Genomic DNA, 26,228 nt, shown 5'->3' with positions numbered 1-26,228 from the left:
GAGAGAGAGAGAGAGAGAGAGAGAGAGAGAGAGAGAGAGAGAGAGAGAGAGAGAGAGAGAGAGAGAGAGAGAGAGAGAGAGAGAGATGCTGCGGACAGGAGGAGGAGCGGTGCTGATGCTGCAGCCGACACCTGGCAAAGCAGCCTTATGCTCAGGCGCCAGAGTTTCACTGTCTCTCTCTCTCAACACGTGTGCGCACTCTGCTGGATCATATTAGAAGTTCAAAATCAGTGGATTTCAAAATAAAAACCCGACACGAAGAGTCTGGATGTTCAAAAGCTCTTTTTTATTTACAGGAGTGATGCACGAAACATACATACTTTAACAAAAAGAAATAGAGGGTAAGGAGACAACAACTATGTAGGCATCCTTAACTGCTAGGAATGAATGCCTGCTATTTCGACTACATGTTGACACTACTATTAAAGTTGCTATGTGTGGGATATTTACTAATGTGATTGGGCATGAGTTTTTGTTAATGAAAAAAGAAAAAAAATCCATGAGTAGCATTCAGCCCCTCATTCACAGTAAAGGAATTTCAAATCCCACACATGGTGATTTTCATTGTGAAAAAACAACAACATGAAAAGGCAATCTGTCTTTTTTGTTGTTGTCAGGCATCATTAGGCAGTTGTTTAACATTAACATCTGGAAGCCTGTTTATTCTGGCCTATTACATGTTTAGGCTGCAGGTGCTGGACATTTACATGACACCAGAATGCACTTTGACAAAAAAGAAAGAAAGACGAGGCCCACTATTCTGGAGATTTCAGCCGCATCTCATGGTCTTCCTCTGTTATCTATTATCCTTATCTAACCTACAGTAAGTATGTAACTTTGACTTTATGGACTTCCTCGTCCATGTTGACATTGATACACTGACTGTTGGACGATGTCCATCTGGTGAAGAAGGCTGTGAGATATGATTAAAAAGCTCAATAAAAGGCTAATGAAGCCAGTGATGAATAACAAAATGAGAAAACATTGATGTGACCTAAACATACCGATTTGTTTTTGTGCTTTTTTCAGCATTTACAAAGTAAAGGAAGCCAACGACAACCAGGGAAAGGCAAGCAAAAAAAAGAAAGTAGGGAAATCACAGCGAAACAACATAAACATGAAGCAGCCGGCCACCAACACCGGTGATGGATTTGAAACATCAAACGCCTTATGATGTGACACGTCATGTAAAGGGAAAGCTAAGGTCGGTGGGGGTTTAAAGCAGCATCAAAAGTGTAAGAAAGTAGCTCCCTCTTTTATGTATGTATGGACATTGTACTTGTTTTAGAAGTAAACACTGAGGTTTGGCATGACATGAAAGAAAAACATGTACTCATTATGCCCGAAGATAGATTTTCAAATACACATGAATCCCTCTGTCTTTCAAAACTAACAAGGGGACTACGTTTTAACATTAAGCAGGGTTAACTGCTGTTGCGTTGTTATGTTATATCGTGCATTTGTAGATTTCTTTGAAAATTATACAATTATGGGAAAAATGCTTTGACTATCTGTGAAACTGCTCGTTTGTAACTAAAGAATTGCTTTGTCTAACAATTCAACAATGGATATTATCATGTTTAGTAGAAAAATTACCAAAACCCCTGGATAAGTCAAAAGTGAGACTTGAAGAAGCAATGCAATATCACATTATTACACTTCTACTGAGGCCCAGTATGAACCCCAAACTCATGACAAATGAAGGTGAAGGCAGGGATTTTGCCAACCCTGAGGATAAAGTTTCACGTAAACACAAAATAATCAACACAATGTCAGACACAAGCAGGGCAACATAATATAAACCCTTCTCAAATTTACAAATAATTTACTGCAAGAAATATAAACAAACTTTTATACACAATGTTGATTATACATGTTTATTTATACTTATAGACAACTACTTTGTTGTAAAAGACTCCCACAACCACAGAGAATGAGCTTAAAGGTTAAAAAGTAATGAGTGTTAATGCATTGGTCTGCATTTAAATGAAGAATTTTTTCGTCAAAGGGGAACTCTAATTTTACTCGACAAACTACGTTCAAAGTCAGATAAATTGCCTCAAGTGATGTCCCTTGAGTCATCTTGTCAGTTGAGTCTTAAAACTACAAGTTTGAAAAATGAAAATCTCGGGGTTTGCAGTTAGAAAGAAGTGAGCTTACCAAACCTCTGTAGCCCTCTCCTCATCTCTCCCTGACGCTACTGGCCCCAAGCTACATTAGTTTATAGCATAACACATTTTAATATCTGATTGAACTGTTGGCGGTCAAGTTGCACGGTGGGTACGGTACGCTTGGTTTTGACAAGGAAGAATGACAGACAAAACTGTTCAAAGGCTTTCACTTAATTGTAAATATGAAATTGAATCAGATTCATGATGGGTAAGGCGCACTGGTATTGACGTGTTTTAGGAAGCGGGAAATATAAAGACATTAATAAACATGAGAAAAGGTGAGAACAAATTAGGAACAAAAACATTCTTCCAAATGTAACATCCCAAAAAACAAAAAAAAAGGCAGCCTGTATAATTTTTTGAAGAAGAGAACCTAAATGCTACAAGCTACAGATGCAAAAACACACAGCAGCCAGCACTGTGAAAATTCCCTATCATCTAATGTTACACAACATTAACTGACGTTCAGCAACTGTCAATGTCTTCACCTGATGCTCAACATGTAGCATCCGGGTTTCATTCATTTACAAAGGGTATTAAATATCACAAAAATAAGAGTGTATTTTAAGCACTGTCATTAAAATTGTAAAGAGGATTTAAAACCAGATATCAGGTAAACTATTACAAGTCAGATGGCTTGAATGTAAAATGCCCCTGACAGGACTAGATCTGTATGTCACAGTAACGAACTGTCCAACACAATGTTGTTTACTGTCTTGATACGGCAGTTTCAGCATTATTATTTGCAGCCAGATCCAAGCTGAATAACCACAATAATATAACCACAAGTGAAAGCCTGGGACCTCAGATGGTATTGATCTCATGGACACTGTAGGCTTCAGCTCCCTGCAGTTTGACCACCGTTTTCTGCTAGTGAACAGGGGTAATTATATCATTAACGAGTGTTTTGCAGCGCATTGTGCAAGCTCTCACTTGTCATGTAACTGATGGTGAAAAGCTGCTTTAACAGTCCTCCCTAAGAGTCGGCAGGTTTAAGAGGATTTGTACCAATCTGTATTCAAAACTGAGTAGTATCTAATTTTTTTAAGAATTAGACATGTACAGTCGTTTTGTTTTCACAGACAGAGACTACATGTACAGCATTTCTGTTTCTGGCACCCAGACAAAAGCTGTTACCACCTGTGCACCTGTGTCCTAGCTCCAGTGCACCACAAGAGCCCTCCCCTCTCATACAGCCAAGCAATAACGAGCATTTGGAGCTCAAGGCCAAACAAAAGGGGTAGCAAGCTTATAACAAAACACTGAAATAATAGGACATGTCAATCATGGCTCAAGAAGCTCTGCTTTTGAGTACTATCCCTAGTTTTCTGTTTTCTACCCAGCAGTCAAGAGGGAAAGTCACAGGTTCATGAAATTTAGGGTAAAAGTGATTTATCAGTACTTTCCACCCAAAAAGGAGCACTGCAAGTGAGCAGTCAAAAATACTCTTACACAGACAAACTGACATCAGGGGAGGTAGAAATGTACGTGGCACGTTCCAATGCAGCCTACAAATCCTCATCGTCTTCCTTGGCTTCTACGCCATTGTGCAGGAAGGCCTCCTTTTCCGGGGAAGCCTCTGAATTGCGATTGCGCTCGTTCATCTCTGTGTCCGGAGACGAGCGGGCCAGAGCGGCCTCGGTGCTATGATGAATGCCGTAGCAGAAGTAGATCACGAAACCTGAAACGGCAGGATACAGTTTCTGCAACTATCATGTCCCCCTTGAAAGACAATCATGATGTTAGAAAATAAAGACTGCCTACCTATAGCCATCCAGACAGAAAACCGTATCCAAGTGCCTCTGTCCAGCTGCATCATCAGGTAAACATTGACAAACATGCTGATCACTGGAAGGAAGGGGAGCAGTGGAACCTAAAGAGTCCAGTATCATAAGGAAACATGACAACTTGCGTTAAGACATAACAAAGTGAAAGGATCCCAGGTAGTGTTGAAAAAACTACTAAAACTACTTATTTTTTTTATCCGAACTATTCTACAGACTGAGTTTCTGAAATCAAACCTTAAAGGACAGCTTTGTCTTGCTCTCAGGCTGTCTCCAGACAATAAAGGTGAGGAGGAGACACGCCATGAAGATGACACATAGGGCTACGATGTTCCACACCGCAGCGCCTCCATGCACTGCCAGTACGCTGAACACCAGGATCAACGTTCCTGCACAAGAAGATATGTTTTTAAATCATTTCATGTGTAACTCTGCACAACTTCCATTTAATTCACCAACCAGGACTCAGTTACGATTTATACAATCTATAATCACGTACCCATGGCAGCGGCACAGATGTTGACAGCGAAGCCTGACAGTGTCGACGGCTCAGTGTCATCTGGGAACAGGAGGGTCTTGAAACTGAATCTCTCCTCCACACCAGGCAGGATGCCCATACTGGGGACACTGATGCCGTCGCTCAGCTCCACCTCATCCAGAGTGTTGGCCATCTCATACATCAGGCCGGGCTGCTCGGGCTGGTACCTGACACACACACACACACACACACACACACACACACACACACACACACACACACACACACACACACACACACACACACACACACACACACACACACACACACACACACTTAGCTGTTTTACCATTGCTAATTTACTCTGTATTCACATCACTGTAAATAGTTGCTAGTCCCACTGGTAATGCAGTGATAAGGAGCAGATGTTGTGCACCATGAACATCTTTATAAGTAATGTCAATTATGCTGTTATGTCAGCTGCAGCCACGTTTTTAGCAACAGCAGTTAAAGCCATATTTAGTATATATTGGTCGTATGAAACTGCTTTCAACAAGAATGCAGGGCTGAGTTTCACTGGTTGCTAAAAAGAGATGTAAACAAATGTGGCAGCAGGAAGGTGGCGATGGAAGTGTTAAGTGTTTTGAGCTTCAAGCTGGACCAACTCCAACACGGATATTATTCTGCTTTTCCGAACCGCTGACCCTGGATAAACTCTACATACTTATGTCCCCCCACTGACCTGAGCACCAGGACACAGGCAGCCACTAATGTGTAGGCCAGCAGCGTCCCTATCGACATCAGGTCCACCAGGTCCTTCAGGTCGAACAGAAATGCCATGATAGCTTCAATGAGCATGAAAAGAGGAGAGAGAGAGAGAGAGAGAGAGAGAGAGAGAGAGAGAGAGGGGAAAAAATTAGATTGTCTGATCCTAAGGACCTTTGTTACTATGAAAATAATAAATAGAGAGGACCGTAATGTGTTCTCAAGATGGTCCTTGGATTTTCCATAAACATGTCTGCGCTTTAAATGTCTAGGTCAATCGAACATGGTTAACAAGGTAAACATTATATCTGCGATACATCAGCATGCAAGCATTGTCACTGTGAGTATGTTACCATGCTGAGTTTTTGCACTTAGTTCAAAGCACTGCTGAGTGTAGTTCAGGCCCTCAGAGCTGCTGGCATGGCTGTAGACTTTTTGTGTAACATTATAGCGCAAAGATCAGCAAACGAGGCACACATAAGCACCACATCGGAAAAAATGTGGTGACTCCCTTTGCCTCAACACAACCCTTTTCCATGTAGAAATGACAGTTGCAAAACATTTAGAAAAATGCATGTTTCAATGGTCACAACCACTTCTTCCCTGTTGCCATTCGTGCCCATACATAGCATCCACTAACGACGGCTGACAGAAAGGTCAAAGCGGATCCTGCACGTTGTACTCCTTTCTTGCATGCTCTTTCTTTAATTCTACTTTCACATCATCTCATACCTTCCTCCCTTCATGCCCTCTCTCTCCGTCTCTCTTCCCAAATACTCTTTATCAGTCTCCATTTAACAATCTTACCAGACATAACGCCAGCGGCCACAGTGGACGTTATGGGGGATTTCCTCTCGCTGACATGGGACAGGAAGGAGAAGAGCAGGCCATCCCGAGCCATGGCAAAGATGATACGGGGAAGGGGGAACATGGAGCCCAACAGACTGGGGAGGCGTGGGGAGGAAAACATCAGATTGGGACAACAGTTGTAGGGGCATGATAGAGGAACAAGTGGAAAGGAAGAATGGAAAGAGGTCAGTAGGGAAGAAAGGGGAGGAATTAGTTAAAGGAGACAAATACGTTTGGCAAGGATAGTAGTTGCGGATTTCGGGCGGGGACGTGTAGCGGGAGACCGGACGGCTGCACTGTAGAGCAGCAGGGGCGTGAGGTTGGACCAAAGATATTTTCATGCCAGCATGCAAAATGTCTCTCCCTGAAATAGCAAATATGATGCTCCACATGCACTTTACTCTTTGTAAAAAAAAAAAAAAAATATTTGGTTACTTCAGCAAGCAGTTTAGTTTGGAGTTTATTATTCTTCTTACACCACCAAGATGCAGGTATGTAAGTCCAGCCACTGACCCGTGTTAGAAGAACGCCTCAACCAACTACATAAGAGACCTGGCCATGACAGTTAGTGAAGCCCCCTTCATGCTGAAGTGTTGATTTCTGGCACGTTTCTTTATAACACAATTAAATTGAATCTGCAATCAGCAGACCAGAGCATTTCCAACCCGATGCAGCTCAGCCCAGCAGCTTGAAAAGAAGCCTCGTTGAAAAAAGTTGCTGTTTAAAAACATGCGTGTTAGTGTCTCACCTGCCCCTACGCCAGAGGTGAGGGTTGCGGTTAGCGGGGTTTTGGTGCGGGGGCTGATCTCGGCCATGAACTTGAAAAGCAGCCCATCGTCGGCCATAGCCCAGATGACGCGGGGCATGGGGAACATAGCACCCAGCAGGCTACCAGGGAGGAAGACCAGGATATATAGTATCCACACTTACACCCACGAAAATGCCGTGAAACGTACATGAACAGAGACACCAGCTCACAGATACAAGCAACATCATACATTTACATAACATAATATACTGTATATTGTGCAAAACATATACAGTGAGAATAATAGTTGCATGCAGGAACATGTTTAATATCAAAGCACACATCTGTTCATGACCTTAAATATATTTTGCACATTTTAAAATGTATAGAATCCATAGTTAATCATCTTTAATAATTCTCTATCACAGCAACAGGCATTCAAAATAAAAGCATGTATGTAGAATAACACCGCCATTATAAAACCATTAAAAACTGATTATTAAATAAAAAAATCGAGCATGTGGTGGCCTTCGGTTACATGAGTTACATAATAACATATATACACTGATGGTACCATATATTCTTAGCAGTGTTCTTATTTTTAGTCAAGGGATCAAATGCCTTTTGAAGTTAAATATACATTCACATAGTCCCAGACACAGGAATGTCTATATATGTATGTGTGTGTGTGTGTGTGTGTGTGTGTGTGTGTGTGTGTGTGTGTGTGTGTGAACGAGTACATGAGCATGCATTTTAAGCTAACGGCAGACCAATGCAGGTGTGTATGTGTGTGTAACTGCTTACCTAGTAGACAGAGCACAAAGAGAGCCTACAGCTACAGCATACTTGGCTCCTCCCCAGCCCACATATTTAAAAGCTACAGGCAGAGGGCTGTTGCTGTCAAGCAGGTAGTATGGCATCATGAGGGTGAGTGCGGCAGAAACCCCAAAGTACGCTACAAAGCAGATGAGCAGCGAGGATACGATGCCAATAGGGATGGCTCTCTGGGGGTTCTTCACCTCTTCGCCTAGGGCGTAGACGAGGAACAGACACAGTTAAACAGGGAAACAAGTACATGTTCACCAATTTATTACTTCACCAGGTGCCGACTTATGCATTAAATTTTTTTTAAAGCATAAAAGTCCTGCCTATTGAAATTTCAAGAGACAAATCTGCATTATCAACTGCTCCATCACATTGGGCAGTCCTACAAATGTGTTTTTTTTGTGATAAAATTAATATATATATATATATATATATATATATATATATATATATATATATATATATATATATATATATATACTATTAATAATAATACAAATAAACACACATACATGCCCCCCTACTCCCCAAACGATAATGTCGTATTGGCAGAATTCCCAAAAATGTGGAAAATAGGGCAAACAAATGTATTTAAGAAACATTTTTGCAACAAACTGAACAAGCTGCTTATTTTCCCAGTGCACCCAGAAGACGAAAACACCCAACCATTCAGCCGCAGGTGATTATACAACAGAGCTCCTCAGGCGAACACTCACGTCTTGTTCTGCAGTGAAATCACATTGCGATGATGGAGTCTGTATAACACTGTCTGGTTCCCCTCCGACACCACCATTCATGACAGCTAATGATCGCCGCAGATTATGGGAAGGTCAGAGGTAATATGCATAACGGGTAACAATCGTGTGGATGTATGTGTGCCTATGTCTACATTTGTGTGTGCATGTGGAGGGGGAAGGGGTAAGGGCTTCATGCCAATTTAACTCTTGGTAGCCAGAATACACACACACCGACACACACACACACACACACACACACACACACACACACACACACACACACACACACACACACACACACACATGATATAATGGTTTAGGGTTTGCTGAGAATGTATGTGTGTGTGTGACAGACATGCACTCACAAGCCAAACTGAAGCAATCATTCAGGGTCAACCTCACGGTAGCCAATTAGAATACAGGAACAAGAGGGGTGGGAATAGCCGGGGGTCCAGAGAGCAGTTAAACTGAAGAGCCCACCCCCCTTTTTTCCCTTTTCTTTAGAATCCAGAGGCCTTCAACCGATTAAACAGAACTACATGGATGAAGACACACACCAATTCACAAGTGTAGATCGGCACAGTGTAGAAAAAAATGTCAAACACCGAACCTGATATCATGATTTCATCTTAACCTGCGTTTGCTTGCTTAAAGTGCTTTGCATTCCACCAAGAGACAATTTTTGTCAAACTCACTAAACTGTCTCTTTTCACTCTGCCCTGCCCCTCTTATGTAACACTCCTGGATGTTTAAACAAGCTTAGGATGGAAATGGTCCCATTCAGTTACAACACCCCTTTCACACACTGACACATACCCATGAGGCAAAAGAAGGTATAAGAGAGCTGGAGCAAAAGGAAAACAGGGCTAACTGAGTTTTCTGGCACTGACCTGTGGTAGCGATGCAGTCAAATCCGACAAAGGCATAGAAACAGGTAGCAGCTCCCGACAGGACGCCTGTGAAACCAAACGGCATGAAGCCGCCCACTCCTAAACTCTCTTTGGTTGGCAGGATTTCTGTCAGACTGAGCAGAGAAGAAAAGAACGATTAAAGTCAGCAAAAAATAACCTGTATTTGATGATTTTCTTTTTAAATATCAGTTCATAAAAATTGCAAAGAATTGAGGTTTTTGGATTATCCAGAGTAACTGAGACTCATCACACTGAATAATGTAGTATCAAATGTAACAGGATGTTTCACAGAACATCTTTGATATAGAGGTGGGTGTGTGTGAATCCTCATTCTTACTTGAGGCTGGAGTTACTGGTATAATTGGCATGTAGGATCTCTTCGGGGTCCAGCTGCCAGTTCTTCAGAGTACCTTTGACCAGGCCAGAGACCACCATGAACAGCAAGACCAGGACGTTGATACACGTAAAAACCTTGTTCACCATAGCTGACTCTTTGACCCCGAATGCCAGCAGACCTTAGAAAATGGAGAAGACATGGACAGAAAGAAAGAAAACTTGTTTGAAGGAGGAGACTACACTGGAGCGGCGATAAATTCAACTGGTTACACAAGTTTTGTACTCCTACTATTTATCTGTAGTGAATATCCGCCACTGCAGCAATGTCAACTATAAGGAAGGACTTTAAGGGAAAGACACCGCACGCTGGCGATATAAAGCATGCTCTTTGTGACACGAGAGAGAGGGACAGTAAGAAAAGAGGTTTTCCTACCTGTGAGGGTGAATATGATGAGAACAGCAAACATGTCGGGGTACTTTGCCAATATACCCGGTGCATTCATGGACATGTACTCCCTGCAGAACTGCTCTATGCTCTTCCCTACCAACTCGTCGAAGGTGGCGCTCCATGCTCGAGCCACGCTGGAGGTACCTGAGATGAAGATAGATGAAGCAGTTGAGGTAGAATTTGTGGTGCCTGTGCTTTTGGTTGTCTTGGTTGTACCCTCTCATTCTGTTTCTCTATCTGCATGGGAGCTCAAACAACAAAAAGGAGGCAACATAGTAGTAAACGAGGAATTTGCGTGTTGTTTACCAATGATATAGGAGAGGATGAGGTTCCATCCAGTGATGAAGGCCCAGAGTTCCCCTACAGTCACATAGGAGTAGAGATAAGCTGAGCCTGTCTTGGGAACACGGGCTCCAAACTCAGCATAGCACAGACCTGCCAGCACTGAGGCTAACGCTGCTATCAGGAAAGACAGCACAATGGCAGGACCTATGGGGGGGGAGACAATGGACATCACATGATTAGAGGCTTTAAGAACATCTTTCAATCGCTTGCTGAGATGTCAACTTACCTGAATTCTCTCGCGCAACAGCGCCGGCCAGCACGTAGACGCCAGCACCCAGCGTACTTCCCACACCCAGGGCCACAAGGTCAAAAGTGTTGAGGCATCGGGACAGACGGGAGTCTTCCGTGTTACAGTCCACCACCTTCACTCTCAGCAACTGCTTCCCGAAACCCAGAAGCTTCTTCAGCGCCATGGATCCCAGTCTGACCTCAGGGAGGGGGAGATGGTTGACCGGGGTTCAGAGGTCACAGGGGGCGAGGGGGAGATGTCACACACAACCTAACGGGAGAGAGAAGAAGAGGGAAAGGGATTTAAAGTTCCTCACACCTACAGTTGACTCAAGTGCTTCAAAATAAGCGCAGAACTTTTTATAGCAGTCTTTCAATAAACACATGGTTTGCACAGTGGTGACGTGTTGCACACTGGGTTAAGGGGTTTGACAAACTTGTTGAAAGTAGAACACTGTTTCCTGGGGCGTTACATAACGCAACCCAAATCCACAATGTGTGACTGCTAGCCAAAAAACCAGAAGCCTATAGGGATAATCCATCTTATTGCTGGATACGTTGCTGACATGTGTTACATAACACAGCTCACAGGAGAGGAGGCGAAGCCCTAGAACAGACTGTTCAAGACGAAGACAATCAGAGCTCATCATGACACAGAAAACACTGTCAGGAAACACGCCGCAGAGACTCGTTACATTGTGTTACTCCTACACATAGCAGAAGAAACTAAACCTATCATGGCCATTACTATTTATCTCTGCAATGGTACAAACAAGGACAATCCACTATTGAGCAGCTGTTGGAAACTACCTCTACTCTCTAGAGGCAAAAAAGCAGCTGTAAGACCTCTTTCCCAAGTGGTTGCTGAGAAGACACTGTGAGTCAGTGGTCTGTCCAACATGTCATGCACATTCCCCAGGGCTGAGCTCACAAAGTGAGAGGTAATACTTAATATTGGCCCAGAGAGGACAGACAGAGGAATGGAAAGAGGAAAGACAGAGGGGAGGGAGTATAAACAATGTCCTGCAGCTATGTAAGTTAAGTTGTGGCGGTATGGCAAAAGTCCAGTGGTATGTCCCATGGAAGAGATACCAGACATGCAGCAGCATAACACTGTGGCCCATTTCGAAATAATGGCACCGCTCCACATGAGGACATTAACCCAGTAAGGTCATGTGGACAGTACAACAGTCGTGTCACACCGTATGGAAACTGCCACACAAGGGTAAGCTAAGGTGACAACCTTGTGGTCTTTTTTCTTTCTTTCCAGAAAACATTCAGGTTCAGTATTTGACCACATGTGACAAAATATATTGCAGTTTTACAAAATCTCTAAATGGATATACTTGTATTCAAAGCTTAAATATGCAGTGGGGCATGTTTACTGTATTAGTTTTTCTCAGAAACCCATCAAACACTGCTAAACCACAACAATTGTTTTCCTGCAGTGCTACAAGCTTATACATTAAGAAACACTTTGCTGGCTCAAAGCTGAACACAAAGCACTGCCACTGCTACTGAAAGAATTGTTTCTTTTCCCCCATAATCAAGCTGAAATTATTGCAATTATTACAAGTCAGACGACATTTTAATACAGCCATTTCCACCTGCAGCTTCTATTAAGTTTTGCAGAGGTCCTTATTGTCTGCACTGTGTCATCGTTAATAAATGATGCCGCTTGGTGGCAGTGAGGCTCGCTGGATGTTCTTTAGAAATGGGGAGGAAGGAATTACACTTATTGCACACCATTAGGGGCCTACAACATAATAATGTGCCATTTAATTAGAACGAATTGATTAATGGAATAGTAGATTGTCAGAAGATTTAATAAATTTGCTTTGTTTTTAAAGAAAATTGCAAAATATGTTCTGGTTTTCTTATAAAAAACAGTAAATATATCTAGAACATAATCAACATACTAATAGATAATCATACACATCTCATTCAAGCTTATAAATCAAGCAGTTTTTTTGTTGTGTTACACATAAAAAAAAACAGCCCAACACCTGCAAGAAGTTGATGGATGTATGGGTGCATCATGGAGATTGTCATAACTAAATAAAGTTCCTCCTAAATGAAAACTGAAAGGGGCCATAAATATGTTTGTGTTGCATTTTCTCACTTTACAAATAGTAGCTTTTAACATATTCAGTCATAGCCACTACCACTGCTCTACCACTGAGCCACAGTCACCCCATGATGAAATGCATACATACAGCAAATAAAGAGTCCATCTAGAGAAATGTCTGTTTTGTTCAACCGTTAACAAAAAAACTAATTTAAGGGAAACCGCTGTTGCACAAGTAATCCATTAAATTGCTGGATCAAACCAGCAGCAGTAAGACTGCTGAGCCCATGCTTACGGTATATTATTATTCTGCCCAGATAAATAAGTAGCTGATTATTACGACGGCTTGTTTTTGTAAAACCTGGGATGGTCATTAACAAAAGCTTGATGAAAATACTATTGAAATATCCAGGGGTGACCATGAAACGCATATAGGAACAAACACACACGTGCAAGCACATAGCAGAAGAAAATAGACTATATGAACCACATGACCCCTTACTGACCTGGGTTTACAATTCATTCATCAGACCAAATAATGACACCTCAAACAAACAGAAGGAAATCCGGCTATTCCAAACAACCTCACGTGTTTGAAACAGGAGGCACAATGAAAAACACAGACGTTGTCAATGCTGCCGATCAACGTCAAAATGCTAATAATAACCTGTTCCCGAAAGGCGGAATGAGAAAATATAAGGAGTACTTACTTCAAACCACCTACAGATAGGCTTCACCTGTTGATCTGATGGGAAAGTTTGAAAAAAAACGGTGACAGATAGAGGGATTAAACGGCACATTTGTTAACCATTCTTGAAGCTGCTGTGAAGACTGCAGAGAGTTTGACAGCAGCCGCTCTGAAATAGAACCTGGAGGAATCACATGGCTTTGCTATTCGAAGCAGCACACGCACGCATGTACACACAAGCACGGTAAAATGTAGCAGTCGTTGGCTGATCATGAAAACCTTAACGCAAGTATATTTACAGTAATAACTCTGGATGCCTGTAACATCTTTTATAATTCCGGAGTTGGAGCTGCATAGATGTAAACAGTCACGGTAACACAGTTTATCTGCAAAAGCAGCAGCTAATTTTGAAACAGAAATGTAATGTAATGTAAGTGGCTGCATCCAGACAAGCCTTTTGCATTGGTGTCAGTCATGCATCTCAGTACATACATTCATACATGCATGCTTTGTTTGAATTCATCGAAATTTAATTATTATTTACACAGTAATACCTCAGGAATAAGGCGTGGGATTTAAAGATAAAATAGCCTTGCAAACTTCAGGCTTTAGAGAGCATGGTCCCATCTTAAGTCAGTGTGTGCACACACATACACACACACACACACACACACACACACACACACACACACACACACACACACACATATACCCAGCCCACTGTCAGTTTAAAAGTGTTTTGGCAGAGAGAGAGTGCAGCAGAAGAGTTGTGCAGAAGGCAAAGGCAGTGCCCGTCAGTGGGAGGGAGTGGATGAACAGGGAAGGGGGTGTGATCCTTTAGAACCTATGAGAGTACACCACAAATATGACACTGCTTGACATTTAGGAAGGCTAGCAGTACTCTTTAATGACTACCCACAAAATAACTGGATTTGGAATAAATAGCATTAATATAGTCCCCCCCGTGTAAGTCCCTCAGCAACAATTTCATGTATCTCTCATTAAATTGTTCAGTGTTATGTTGGAGGAATGAAAAAAGTATAATGCATACTCCTATATCTATACAGTCCACTGTGTTGATGGATTGTTTGACAGTTTTGGGGTCACTCAGTTCAGCTCAAATGCATACACTCACTATAGGATGGAAGTGGGTTCACTGAGGAGAGAGAACGGTATGCAACAGCAGAATGTTGACATGTCCCATATGTTTCCATCCCATGCATCCTATTGCAACTCCCGGTGTAGTCTTAATAACAGGTTTTATCTTTTGCCGCCTGTAAACAATTTGATGTGTCGCTGTTTGACTGTCCGCGTGCCCTAATGGGTCACCTTGAACTTGTTGTGTGTGTGGATTTCATGAGTGCCAATCAGTCAGTCTGTCAGGAACAGGCAAAGTCATAGGCAGCCACGTTTTGACCATAAAGAGAGAATGATTTACGCTTCTAGCGAAACTAAGAACGTGTGATAAGGGACCAATGACAACGTGCCCTCCACCTGTCTGAACACACAACAATCCAACTGTCATCCTATTCCTGACACGGTCCGGAGAAGTAGTCACATATTTCAGGAAACAAAAGGTTGACCCTTTAACTCCATTCAGTTCTACTACAAAGATAGTTGATGCTAAAACACCAAAAACTCTGTACTTTTTGAGCAAACAACATGGGGCGCTACAATCACATGACAGATAGCGAAATGTACTGACAGCTCTGTTTAACACTGGAGTCTCTTTGCTAATTATTTGCTGCTAATTTGGTTGGACTAAATATCTGCAATTGTTGAATATCCAAGACATCTGGAATACTCAGAGAAACATCTTAATATTGTAGTTATCCAGTGTTCCAAGTGTTAGCCTTTAGGACATTAACATAGTACTCACAGTTCAAATAAAAGGTTAAGAAACTGTTTTTCGTCCGATATCTGATTCCTCTGAGAGAATATTTATATTTTTTGTTTCAGTAAAATAGCACTACAAAGTGAAATTGAAATGTCTTTTAACACACCATATTTGTGCACATTTGTATTTGGATATTGTGTATTGAGATAGCTCATAAGAAAACAGGTCAGTAGCACGTTTGACAGTTAAAAGGCTTGTACGAGGCGTCACTGCCCATTGAATACAAAGTTCACTTTCAGAATCTCTATCTGTTTCTATTCCAGCAGCTAATCACTTCCGCAAGCATGACTACATATTGTGTGCGAGCGTGTATTGCTATTATCCAGCACCATAAACCCCTGATCCATGTTTTGTACACACTGCAATCTATTTACTGCCGCTACAGTTTCTTCCGTTTTGCACAAAGCGGCGGCAAGTCAATGTCAAAAACCCATCAACTGCAACTTGTTTCATCTTAACTGAGTGTAAACAAAAAGCCAAAACTCTGTTCAGAGAAAATACACGTATATGCTGTTATTACTGATTACACAGGAAACCAAACATGTATCCTGGAAATGCAGCAAAGAGGAAATATGAAGCCCTAGCATCTCCAAAATCTCAGTGAACCTGGAAAGCTTCCACAGCCATCCCTCGGTGCATTTATATAGGCTTCATACAGCCCTGCAGTCAGCAACTTGCTCGTTAGTGACCCCCTTTCAGACCAGCTAAAGTTAGACCGACTGGATCTTGCCATCAAGATCCAAAAGGTCAACGCTTGTTACTAAGTCATTCTTAAAATATAATCAAATGTAGGATAGAAACATACAGTCAGTTATTAATCTAACAACTATTTGTCTCTTTTTTTTGGTCACTTTCTTCTGCTACTGCTTTTGCCGAACACCGTTGATGGCGTGTCACTTTTAATGTGTTCCCAGCTGCTTTTTCAAATACCAAACTGTGGTGAGAATCCATTAGGCTGAGGCAGGTTGAGTCATACTTCCATCAAACTGGAACACTGTATGGGCTTTATAACACTATGACCATTCACACTGTTCTTGTTGATTGTATGCTTTCCTGAACTACAGTACAGATTCGACCTTTCCACTTTTATTTTCCAGAGGAGCAAAGTAACAAACTGTGCCGACTCAGGTTCCACAGGTTAAGATAGTACATCTATAATTCAACCCTGAAGGAGACTTTTTACATCTCAACTTAAATGGTAGGATGCATGGATTTGAGCCACAGCGTAATCACTTTTCCTTCATGGTACTTTTACTTCACTGTGAGTGTGTACATTTACCAACACTTGGAATGTTCAGCTTGCTCTGCATGTCAGACTAGTTTTTACACTCCAGAAGGGGGGTGTAGACCTCTCACTCCTGGTTTCAGACCAGTGTTGAGCCCAGGACTGTTGCATCTCTATTCCAAATCCCACAGTCACCACCTTCCTTCCTCACGTGCATCACCAGCCCTCTCTACACTGCAGCTCCTCACAGTCAAAACCAGACTTAGCACACCCCTGGATCCCCTCTCTCATATTACATGACCATGGTTACAGACAATTCATGTTTAGAAGCCTCTACATGTAGAATGACCCAAACTTCACTTTGTTTAGCAACGAGGTGCAAGTTGCATGAAGAGGACATTGTGCAACTCACTTGTAGTATATGTCCATTCGCATGCACGCTGCAGGAAACAGTAGCACTTCTGCAGCAGTTAAAATGGGGGCTACGAAAGGGGCATGTGGTTCAAGGCGTGGGGGAAACGCACGGGAATATGCGTTTCCCCTGTGCTCCCTAGATGCTGTGCATCACCTGGAAATCATCCAGCACGGGCCAACAGATGCTAGAAAGTTAGTAATCACACACTGTTTAACCATTTGAATGCGGCGACGTTGTAAGAGCGGTTATTTACCTTGCAGATCCTGCGGGAGCGCATGGAACAGTGATACAAGCGAGTGATTTCCTCGAGGTCTGAAAAGTGGAAATTGGAGTAGACAAAACTGCGTCAACGCAAACGCAACACTAAATTAAATGTCCGTCTTTACAGGTGGTAGGAATGTTTTTTTTTCTTCTTTTTTTTTAAAGGTTTCGGGTTTCTCTGTGTTGCGTGTTCAGACGGAGGAGGGGATACGGGGGGCAAACACGCAGCCCCGCCCGCTCATTACCATTACAGTTGTGCAATAGCCATTAGTCACAAACTGCCTGAGAACTGTCACAAGTGGCGACTGGCTAAAATCAACAAGTCGTTCGTGATTTCACATTAACAGCATGATGAAGAGTTTTGATCACGAGACAAAGTCACAGCTGCTCCATTGAAGCTTCCTGCCTTGCCTAAACTAAACGGAGTATCCAGAAAACAGTTATTCTCTTTCAATCTATAGAGGAGTCCTTAAACAAGTATTCCTAAATATTTTGGATTGTTCCTTTTTATGGTCAGAATGTGCATAAAAATGTAAGACCACCATCCAATAAGCCACACTTTTCACTTAATTGAAATGAGAGAGTGATCATTCAAGTGAATATTTTATTCACAGGCAAATAAAATACTAACACAAAATTGTTTTACAAAATTGAATACAAAGCTCTCCGCTGTGGAAGGGTCATCGGGGACGTCCATAGGTGACACAGAAGAGTGAAGTGGGCGGTCCAAGAACAAAAACCATATCAACTGTCTCACAGAGTACCAGGAGATCAGGTGGTTTTCAGTCTCTTTACAGGGTGCATTTCTACCTTTTGGTATTTCTGGCACATAAAAGTAGAGTATGTGAGAGAAAAACAAAAGGTGGTTAAGCAGTTTTTACAGAGAGCCAGGTTGACTACGGTGTCAATTTAGAGATCAGACATTTCCCAAACATATGCCAGTCACCCATATCAACAATAGTTTATTCTGAATAAATTATGCATTTGAAATATTGCCAGCTGAATGGTCTATCTGAACTGACAATACAAGGCCTTGTGTTGAGCATATGAGCACACCTTTCTATACATTATTCACAATATTTACACCAAGGTCTTTTACCTTCTCTTTTCAGGCAAGGTAGCAACTGTCACGTTTTATTTCAAATTCATTTACGCAGTTTGTTTGTTTTTTCCCCAGGAGTCCGACTTCAGTGATCCAAATGGCTTCAATGTGCTGAACACGACAAAAGACGTATTAAAAGTTGCTATTGCCATGTCCTCCTCTACGACTTGGCTTCCAAAAGAGGCTTGATGTCTTTAATGCCGTGCTCTGCTGCAACTGCGATGATGTGGTCCAGGGCATTCATGTGGCCCAACATCTTCACAACCTCTTTCACTTGGTCCCTGTTGGCAGAAATTAAAAGTTATAAAAGACGCAGTATTGACAAAACCCATAACAAGGTCTTGATCAAGGGAGTCCTCTACGAACAGTAGTTAGTAAACTGTTATTTTGTGATTTAACAAAACAACCCTGGCAGTGCAATCTGCTATTGTATCCTTCTTAAAGCACCTTCCATATTATTTCCAACAGATGGAGCTATAACTGAATTCCCCAAATTGAGACAAACAAACTGTACAGTATGTGCAGAGCTTCTTACTTGGCAGTGCGCCGATCTACATCAGAACCGCCCAAACTGCTGCGGTGTAATGAGTTGGCCAGGTGGGTGAGGTAGCGACAGAATGGTTCCAACTGAGGCAACGTGCGCTGGCCCTTCAGTCCACAGAACCACTGCAATGGCAGACACTCCACCACCTGAAAACGGGTACAAGAACGGACAAGGAGGCGTTAAACACAAGCTCTGCATCACCCTGTTCGATGAGACCAACCGAGCCACCTGCTCCTCAACCAAATCTTTGGTCTCTCACATCATGTATTATTAAAAACAGTAGGATGTCTCTGGAATCATTTTAAAACATTTAATTAGGTGTGTCAATGCAGTACGGGCTTGTGTAAAGGAAAGTTATATTTTATTTGATCTGTGAACACAATGGGAAGAGACATGTCCACATTCATTGCACTCTGACGGTGTCTTGTCTTACATACACATGAAGCATGAAACTACAAAAACAGCCGGTGGGTCTCCTACCTTCTGGCACTTTGGGACATTGTCCGCTCCAGTGTCCGTGGTCTGCAGTGCAGAGAGGATGTATCTATTCACGGTGCTGTCCAGCGCAAGATCCTTCAGACAGGAACTGGATAAGATTCCTTCCCACTGCAGGATGTTGCCCAGTAGCTAAGATGACAACACAACGGCATATCAATAACCAACTACGTTTTGTTTTTTAGCTACCACAGAAGTAAAAACAACACTGTGTTTACTCCACCTCTGCACATACCTTAACACAGGACCAGAACTGCCGCTGGTAGAATAAGTAGGGGCCGCTGTTCTTGTTCTCCAACACACTGAAGAAAAAGCAAAAACACACTTTTTAATCAGTAAGTGTCATCATATAGATTGAAAAAAACACAAACTGGACTTCCTCTATTGTGTAACACACTTTTTGGGGTAGAGTGGAAGGAAGACATCTTCATCCAGAGTCCGCCTGGTCCTGAAGACAACAGTTTTCAAAAGCTCCTTATGAGAGAGAAAAAAAAAAAAAGGAAATCAACATGATCATAATTCTATCACATGAGCCAAAGAAATCTCTTGTTTTGCAGGTGAAGTACATTATGTTTATGTAAGAGAGTGAACGTTACCTGTGTGTATCTGTTGTCCCCATGCAGCACAGTGGGGTAACCTTTCATGAGTCTGTGAATGAAGCCCACCAGCCCGGCTGTCTGACTGTTTGACAGCGGGTCCCAGACTTCCTCTGCCAACACTGACACACACAACCCAATCCATAAATATACATGGCAGATTTGTACTTGAACATCTTAGTATGCCGAGTGCGACCGTGTGGGTTACTCTACCTGTCAGTTTGGAGAGGATGACCTTCTCCACAATAGCAGGCAGCAGGCTGATATCCCCGTCTCCTCTCTGCAACGTGCTGTGCTCCTCGAAGCCGTAGAACAGCAGCGACTCAAACCACAGCATGTACTCGAAATTTGCACACTGAGCCTGGGCAGGAAAAAAAAAAAAGACAAGTGGTTTTGAGAGTTTACCTCTACCATTTCAAAAAGCAAAATGTTCCACTACAAGCATACACACGCCTCACCTCAAGAGGGTTCCATGTGATCAGCTGCAGGCGGACTAACGGGTTAAAGAGTTTGGGCAGACAGAGGCCTATGTAAGCATCTCTGTAGCAATCGGCGTATTCTCTCCTCCACACTTCAAAATGGGATTTGATGCAGTCAAGAGAATGAAAGTCCTCCACCGCATCCTCAAACACTTTTTTACATTCCCTGATGATACGATCTGGATGGGACGAAAGGCTTTAGTTAGGCATGAACTACAGAATGTCTGATGCATGTCATGTCTGCAGCAACTTGATGACGCACCTCTCTCCATGTTGAAGCTGGTGATGTCAGTTGAGGTCTCCTCATCGTCGGATGATAAGCCTTCTTTATGCTCAGCCCTCTTTCCGTTCTGCTCTCTAGCTTGTCGCCGGCGAGTTCTACACAAGAGCAAAGGCAGATCATTAAAACCACGGACAGAATTTATGGTAAACTGAAACTAGCTTGGCATTAAAAAAAAAAAGAGAACTTAGGGTCTCTTGCATGGCAAACATATTCTTTACAAACCAAACTAGGCTGCATTTTTGTGAATAAAAGCACAGAAAGCTAAGCTCAGACTGGGACCATAGTACCAGTAGCCTAGTATTTCGTCACATGTATTTAGCCGACAAAATCATGGAAACGTGTCTTTGAGAAGGATTTCGCTTCGTACCGCCGTGCTTCTCTTTCCGCTATCCGCCTCTGACGACTGTTCTCTTGGTAAGCTGCGCGGTCACGACCAAATGAGTCCAGATTAGGAGCCATGACAGCTTTACCTGCAAGAGACAGGAGTCATGTTAGAACCAGCAATAACAAGCTGAGACAACCCATAACCCCATTCTATATTCTGGGCCCTAAACATCTCACACAACAAATTTTGAATAACCCCAAATACTTCAAAATTTAAATTAGACGAGACAGGCAAGTTACAGTCAAAAGGATTGTTTTAAAAGTGTATAAAACAAGTTTAAATATTGACCTAAACCTCCTGATATGTGAAAGGTAACACCAGCAACAACACATCATATTTGTTACAAATAATTTTGGTATCATTCATTTTCTAGTCACTTACCTGGCAGCAACTTCCTATATGTTACAGTGAAAGTGACAGATGACAAGTCACTGACAGATCATTTATCTTTACTTAGTGACTCATTGCTTGAGCTGAGTTACAAGCACCCAGCTGACTGCGAGACACGGCCAATAAAGAGTAGCCGAAACAGCTCCTCCAATAAAAACAGTTCTCATGTATGAACATCCACTCAAACCACACCTCGATTAACCTTAAAACACACTCATGAGGGGAAACAAACGGGGGTTGTGGGCAACAAGAATGTGAACAGCAAACACACACACACACACACACACTCACGCACACAGAACTAACGAGGCCGTTCAAATAAATCATAAAAACCTTCAAGATGGACTGACTTGAAAGGCTTGCAAACTCCGACGATTCATCTTTAATATCATCCTGTCTTCTCTGGACAAGTCGTGAGGCACGTTGCCTTAGTAACTGGTGCATGGCAGCCTCCAGCTCCAGGACAGCAGGCACCTGAAAGATATGATGCCTTCTGTGACCTCTGACCCAAACAAAAAAGCTGGGGCTCCGAGTCACAGGGAGTTCTGGCTGAAGGGACAAGAGGAGCATGATGGACAGAATAATACTGGAACCTAAATCCTGCTGGTGTTGAGTGAAAACTCTAAAATGTCATATTTCTCTGAAGGAAAGAGGACTTTTGTTCAGCCGACGTTTTAAGCTAAAAATAATGATAATCTGAGTTAACGGCATAATTAAATGCCTTGTGAAGTTAATGCAATAACACCACAACATTGTAGAGTTGACGGTTTTTACCCAACACTGACAATATAAAGTTCCAGTATTGAAGTTTACACTGTATTCACTCCATACTAAAGTCACACTGATAATGGCTGCTTAAGTGTCCTGTTCCCATCACCTAACAGGGTTCAAACAGACATTAGTGTGTGTATGAGAAAACACATGTTGGCAGCTGGCAGGCCTGTCCTCGCTTTGTTCCATGCAGATGCTGCTCTGCTGCTGCAGGAGCAAGACTGAATTATTCTATTTGGACATGCATTCAGTGAGTAGCTAGCTATAGCTCATGTCAGAGACATCATTTCGTTATGTTTTAAGAAGTTGTGTATATAGTTGGCTACGACACTAGACTGTGTTCTCTTACGATAACTTTGTTCACTTTTTGTCTGTAATGCCTGTCATTCCTGTTTCAAGTAGCTGAAAACGTTAACCAATCAGATTCAGTAAAAACAGAGCATTTTTTTATATACAAAGTAACACTATCGAAGTTATGTATGACTGAAATGAGGGCAGTCTTCACAACTGGGACATATATGGAGTTTGCTCCAAGTGACTCGTTCGCAGTCACACTGGCTCTTCAGCTCGGTTACCTAGCGTCAACAATAGCGTCTTAAAAAATTATTTTTCATCTCAATTAATGTTTCACAATACAAATTTCTCATTGTATCCTACCCCTTTAAAAATCCACATCAAGTGCTCATAGATCACACAGACACAAATCAGAAGACAGCTAATCGGACGGCAGATAAATTCTCCCTTACCTTTTCACTGAAACACTCAAGCAAGTCTCCAACATACCCTCGCATCTCTTGCAAGAATTTATATTGATCTGCATTGTCATTGGACGAGCCCTCCAGCTGCAATATGGCGCTCTCGGAGGCAGCTAGGTCTTCTTCGATCTGTTTGTAGCGGCTGGCGTTTGCGTTGTGGCCTGCGCGCATTTGGCTGAGCCTGCGGACGCATGACATACAGGGGAAAGACGGTAATGAAGACTTAGTTGAGGCTGAGAAAGCAGAGAAATGCTGCCATCAAATGAACAACGTGAAACCAGATTCAAAGAGACAAGGAGCTAAAACAATGCACTCTTTTGTAACCCCCCCCCAGACCTCCACACTCCCTCTCTGGCCCTTAGATCTGTGGATAGCTTGGCTAGGTCCACGGCACACAAAGATGGCAGCAGCTGAGCTGAAGACTGATATTAGATGTCGCCGCCGTCTTCCACTGAACCTACCTATCCTGCAGGCGTTTCTTTACCAGATCAATGGATACCGGCATTAGATCGCTAATTGGCGTCCCGTAGTGGACGGAGCCGTTGTCTGCGCGGCCCGTCAGCTTGGCGGGCAGCGGGGCCACGGTGCTGTAGGTGAAAGGCATGCTGTAGGCAGACCCGTATGGTTGGCTCTCGTAGCTGTTCTGGTAGTAGACCGTGTTGTCCTCTGGCTGGCTGCTTTGGACCTATTATTAGAAACAAGAAATTCACATCAGGCGTTTAATATGGCAACAAACCAAAAGGCATTCAATATACATTGATATTAAACGGAGAAAAGCAGTTAGTATGGCTTACCTGGGGTATGCTGATTCCTTTCCTAATCTGCTCCTGCTCCCAACGGCTCACCTCCTCATCCTGACCTGTATCCAGTGCCTCGTCATCACTACCCTCAATACCTGTGAAGGGGATGGTCACGTCTTAGAGACAACAGATTGAAAACAGTTGTATATAATCATTGAACGGTCACTGCTCCATTTTCTTAGGTTACCTATCTCCTCTGCAATCTTTTGCCTCTGGCTTTTGTTCTTGACTCCGCTGAAGCGGATCCTCTTCTCGTCCTCGTCTTCATCGTCGCTAGCATCTTGTTCTTCTTCCCGCACCATGCGCTTCTTCGGGGTCTCGGACTCTACGAGAGGGGCCTCACCCCCCAGCTCTCTAGCTAGCTGCCTGCGCTTTCTGGCAGCATGGATGAATGCCGCATCAGGGATCTCCCCTATCGTAAGAGAGAAACAGGTCTTGATCTTAGTTCTTGTGTGTCCAAATACCAGACTCATATGAGCGTTAAGACTGGTTGTGCCAGTGCTTATAGTTCAGGCATTTAAATGCGTGTGTGTCTTACCTGGTCTCAGGCTGCCGAGGGAGGAAAGCGTGTTGAACGACGCTCCAGCGTTGTTGCTCTTGGAGACTTGACTTTGTGCCTGGCCACCTTGATTCTTGGCCTCTTCCTCCTGCTCATCGCCACTGTCCACCTCCATTTCTTCCTCCCCCTGTTCACTGCCCGCTCTGCTGGTCACTTCCTCTTTGATGGCAACCGCAGGCTGAGGTGGTGCATCTAAGAAAACCGGGTGCAGAGAAAAATTAGTGGGAGGAGGATAACGGAGCTAACAAACTAATAACAAACGCCTTCAACTTCAGAAAATAGATCTTAAAATTTGATTTAATCTGGATGATAATTTTAATTGATTCCTATAGATGGTAAAGCAATATGAGGATGGTTTTGGTTGGATGCAAAGAAGTATAATTCATAACTTCTCCCAAAAGTGGCATTAAGCTTTAATGCAGATCCCCTTTCCTACGAGATCTAACCCCATCTTGTGGCACAACATGTGACATTTTACCCTCAAGGTTCTGAGTATTTGCTAAGATTTGTTCCATTGTCAAAAAACTATAATGATATGCATAAATTGAGCTTTATGATGTCTGCTATTTGGGGCCAAACGTTGCGGCTGTAAACTCAGCTGGGTATATCAAAATATTCTAATATTACTAACGTGACAGCAGTGATGACAGACCCACCTGATTTGATTTCATGTTTGTTTCCAGACTTCTCCAAGTCCTCCTTGTATTCTTTCTTCAGCTGTTTGACGATCTTCTTGCTGTGATTGGATTTTTTCACTCGGAACACCTCGGATCCTTCTGTTTACAAACAGAGTCAAGATAAGCATGCACATCATCCAGGTCAAGTTGGTGCTATTGGGAATGATTCCCGGAGAAATTAAGTATTTAACGTTAACTAACGATAGCTATAACGTTAATAGTTTATGGAATTATTTTCGTATCCTAAGCAGGAGCTAAGTATACCGTTAATATGTAAACCTGTAAGGACAACACGATCTCTCAAACACACGTTCACCGGCTAGCTACGTTAGCATTGGCTAGCTTACCTTCATCATCGTCGAAACTCAGCAAACTGGCTTTCGTGGGTCCGACCACGGTAGCTGCGACGATGGGTATTTCTTTGACTTTCTTTTCTTTCTTGACAGGTCGTATATTGTAGGCGTTAGCCTGAAATCCATTGCTGTGGTAGTTATCCGCGCTGTTGGGTGCTCCGGTAACGCTGGTACTGGAAGTCTCCATAAACGGGATTTCCTCCACGACAGGCCCGAACGACATCGGCGCCACTGGGGGCTGTCGACCCTCCTCCGGGTCGTCCTCGTCGGACTCATTCCGCCGTCGAAAGTTAGCTCGTTTCGCCTTTTTAAACATGATGCTTCTCTACTAAACGCAACAGCGCATGGTATAAACGTAAGGCACCTTAAAATTGTGCTTCTAGCAGAAATAAACTATCCCCACACTGCAAGTCAGCCATTTTCCGTCAGTGAGTTTCTTCTTCTTCGTCAAAATTGGAAGCTGAGCACATGCATCATGAGCACAACACTGCCCTCTATTGTTCAAAACTGGTACAGACGCACGTCAGAGACGTGCACGACAATTTGATACAAATAAATAAAATGAATGCAAAACACAAGCAGAAAGTGATCATTTGTTGAGAAAGTGTTCCTCAAATTTGAGGCTAATGTTGAAATTTTTTGTCAGTTATGTATGTTTATTCTGCGTTTTCCAAGGTCCATTGTACAAATATAACAAAATCTGTTTGATTACACTACAATTACATTACATTATATGATTACATTTATTATTTAGTTTCTTGTTTCATTTATCCATTTAAATGAAACAAGAGAGGCAAAACAAAGAAAACTTTCAATATTTGCTCAACTAGTGCTGTATTTGAGATTACAGTAAAGGAATT

The 26,228-nt window shown here is 42.6% G+C and overlaps 2 protein-coding genes across 3 annotated transcripts; both read right to left on the bottom strand.

The window, feature by feature from the left end:
* Positions 1 to 263: 263 nt before the first annotated feature.
* On the bottom strand, positions 264 to 17,679 carry slc7a1a (solute carrier family 7 member 1a). 2 transcript variants are annotated; one of them, XM_068715904.1, is made up of 13 exons: positions 17,172 to 17,679; positions 10,624 to 10,896; positions 10,359 to 10,541; positions 10,038 to 10,196; positions 9,606 to 9,783; positions 9,248 to 9,381; positions 7,600 to 7,822; positions 6,796 to 6,935; positions 5,176 to 5,278; positions 4,455 to 4,660; positions 4,193 to 4,344; positions 3,936 to 4,044; positions 264 to 3,852 (listed from the first exon to the last, which is right to left on the bottom strand). In XM_068715904.1, exons 2-13 carry the CDS (start codon positions 10,808 to 10,810, stop codon positions 3,680 to 3,682), a joined length of 1,947 nt encoding a protein of 648 aa, XP_068572005.1. In that variant the 5' UTR covers positions 10,811 to 10,896; positions 17,172 to 17,679; the 3' UTR covers positions 264 to 3,679. The 2 variants fall into 2 exon arrangements, with proteins under 2 accessions (XP_068572005.1, XP_068572007.1); XM_068715906.1 differs by lacking the exon at positions 6,796 to 6,935 and adding an exon at positions 6,006 to 6,142.
* Positions 17,680 to 17,765: 86 nt separating this feature from the next.
* On the bottom strand, positions 17,766 to 25,802 carry paxbp1 (PAX3 and PAX7 binding protein 1). The gene is made up of 18 exons (XM_068715903.1): positions 25,363 to 25,802; positions 24,995 to 25,114; positions 24,318 to 24,530; positions 23,967 to 24,191; positions 23,774 to 23,874; positions 23,441 to 23,664; positions 22,971 to 23,160; positions 21,804 to 21,927; positions 21,046 to 21,148; positions 20,658 to 20,773; positions 20,375 to 20,574; positions 20,130 to 20,277; positions 19,917 to 20,038; positions 19,718 to 19,794; positions 19,556 to 19,622; positions 19,306 to 19,452; positions 18,817 to 18,971; positions 17,766 to 18,562 (listed from the first exon to the last, which is right to left on the bottom strand). Exons 1-18 carry the CDS (start codon positions 25,682 to 25,684, stop codon positions 18,442 to 18,444), a joined length of 2,775 nt encoding a protein of 924 aa, XP_068572004.1. The 5' UTR covers positions 25,685 to 25,802; the 3' UTR covers positions 17,766 to 18,441.
* Between the last annotated feature and the right edge of the window lie 426 nt (positions 25,803 to 26,228).

This window comes from Cebidichthys violaceus, unplaced genomic scaffold, assembly GCF_023349555.1.
Source record: "Cebidichthys violaceus isolate CVI_PGR_0920_01 unplaced genomic scaffold, fCebVio1.0.p SCAF_20, whole genome shotgun sequence".
NCBI classification, from domain to species: domain Eukaryota; kingdom Metazoa; phylum Chordata; class Actinopteri; order Perciformes; family Stichaeidae; genus Cebidichthys; species Cebidichthys violaceus.
The sequence above is the reverse complement of the archived record's forward strand: the minus strand, read 5'-3'. Positions and strand labels throughout refer to the sequence as shown.

Excerpts from the sequence above, each read along its gene's own strand:
- paxbp1 (XM_068715903.1), bottom strand. The coding sequence starts at position 25,684 with ATGTTTAAAAAGGCGAAACGAGCTAACTTTCGACGGCGGAATGAGTCC. Across the intron at positions 20,039-20,129 it reads CATCCTCTCCAAACTGACAG|TGTTGGCAGAGGAAGTCTGG; the intron begins GTAGAGTAACCC and ends TGTGTGTGTCAG. Across the intron at positions 18,563-18,816 it reads GTAGATCGGCGCACTGCCAA|GGACCAAGTGAAAGAGGTTG; the intron begins GTAAGAAGCTCT and ends TTCTGCCAACAG.
- slc7a1a (XM_068715904.1), bottom strand. The coding sequence starts at position 10,810 with ATGGCGCTGAAGAAGCTTCTGGGTTTCGGGAAGCAGTTGCTGAGAGTG. Across the intron at positions 9,784-10,037 it reads CATCATATTCACCCTCACAG|GTCTGCTGGCATTCGGGGTC; the intron begins GTAGGAAAACCT and ends CCATTTTCTAAG. Across the intron at positions 4,345-4,454 it reads CATCTGTGCCGCTGCCATGG|GAACGTTGATCCTGGTGTTC; the intron begins GTACGTGATTAT and ends CTTCTTGTGCAG.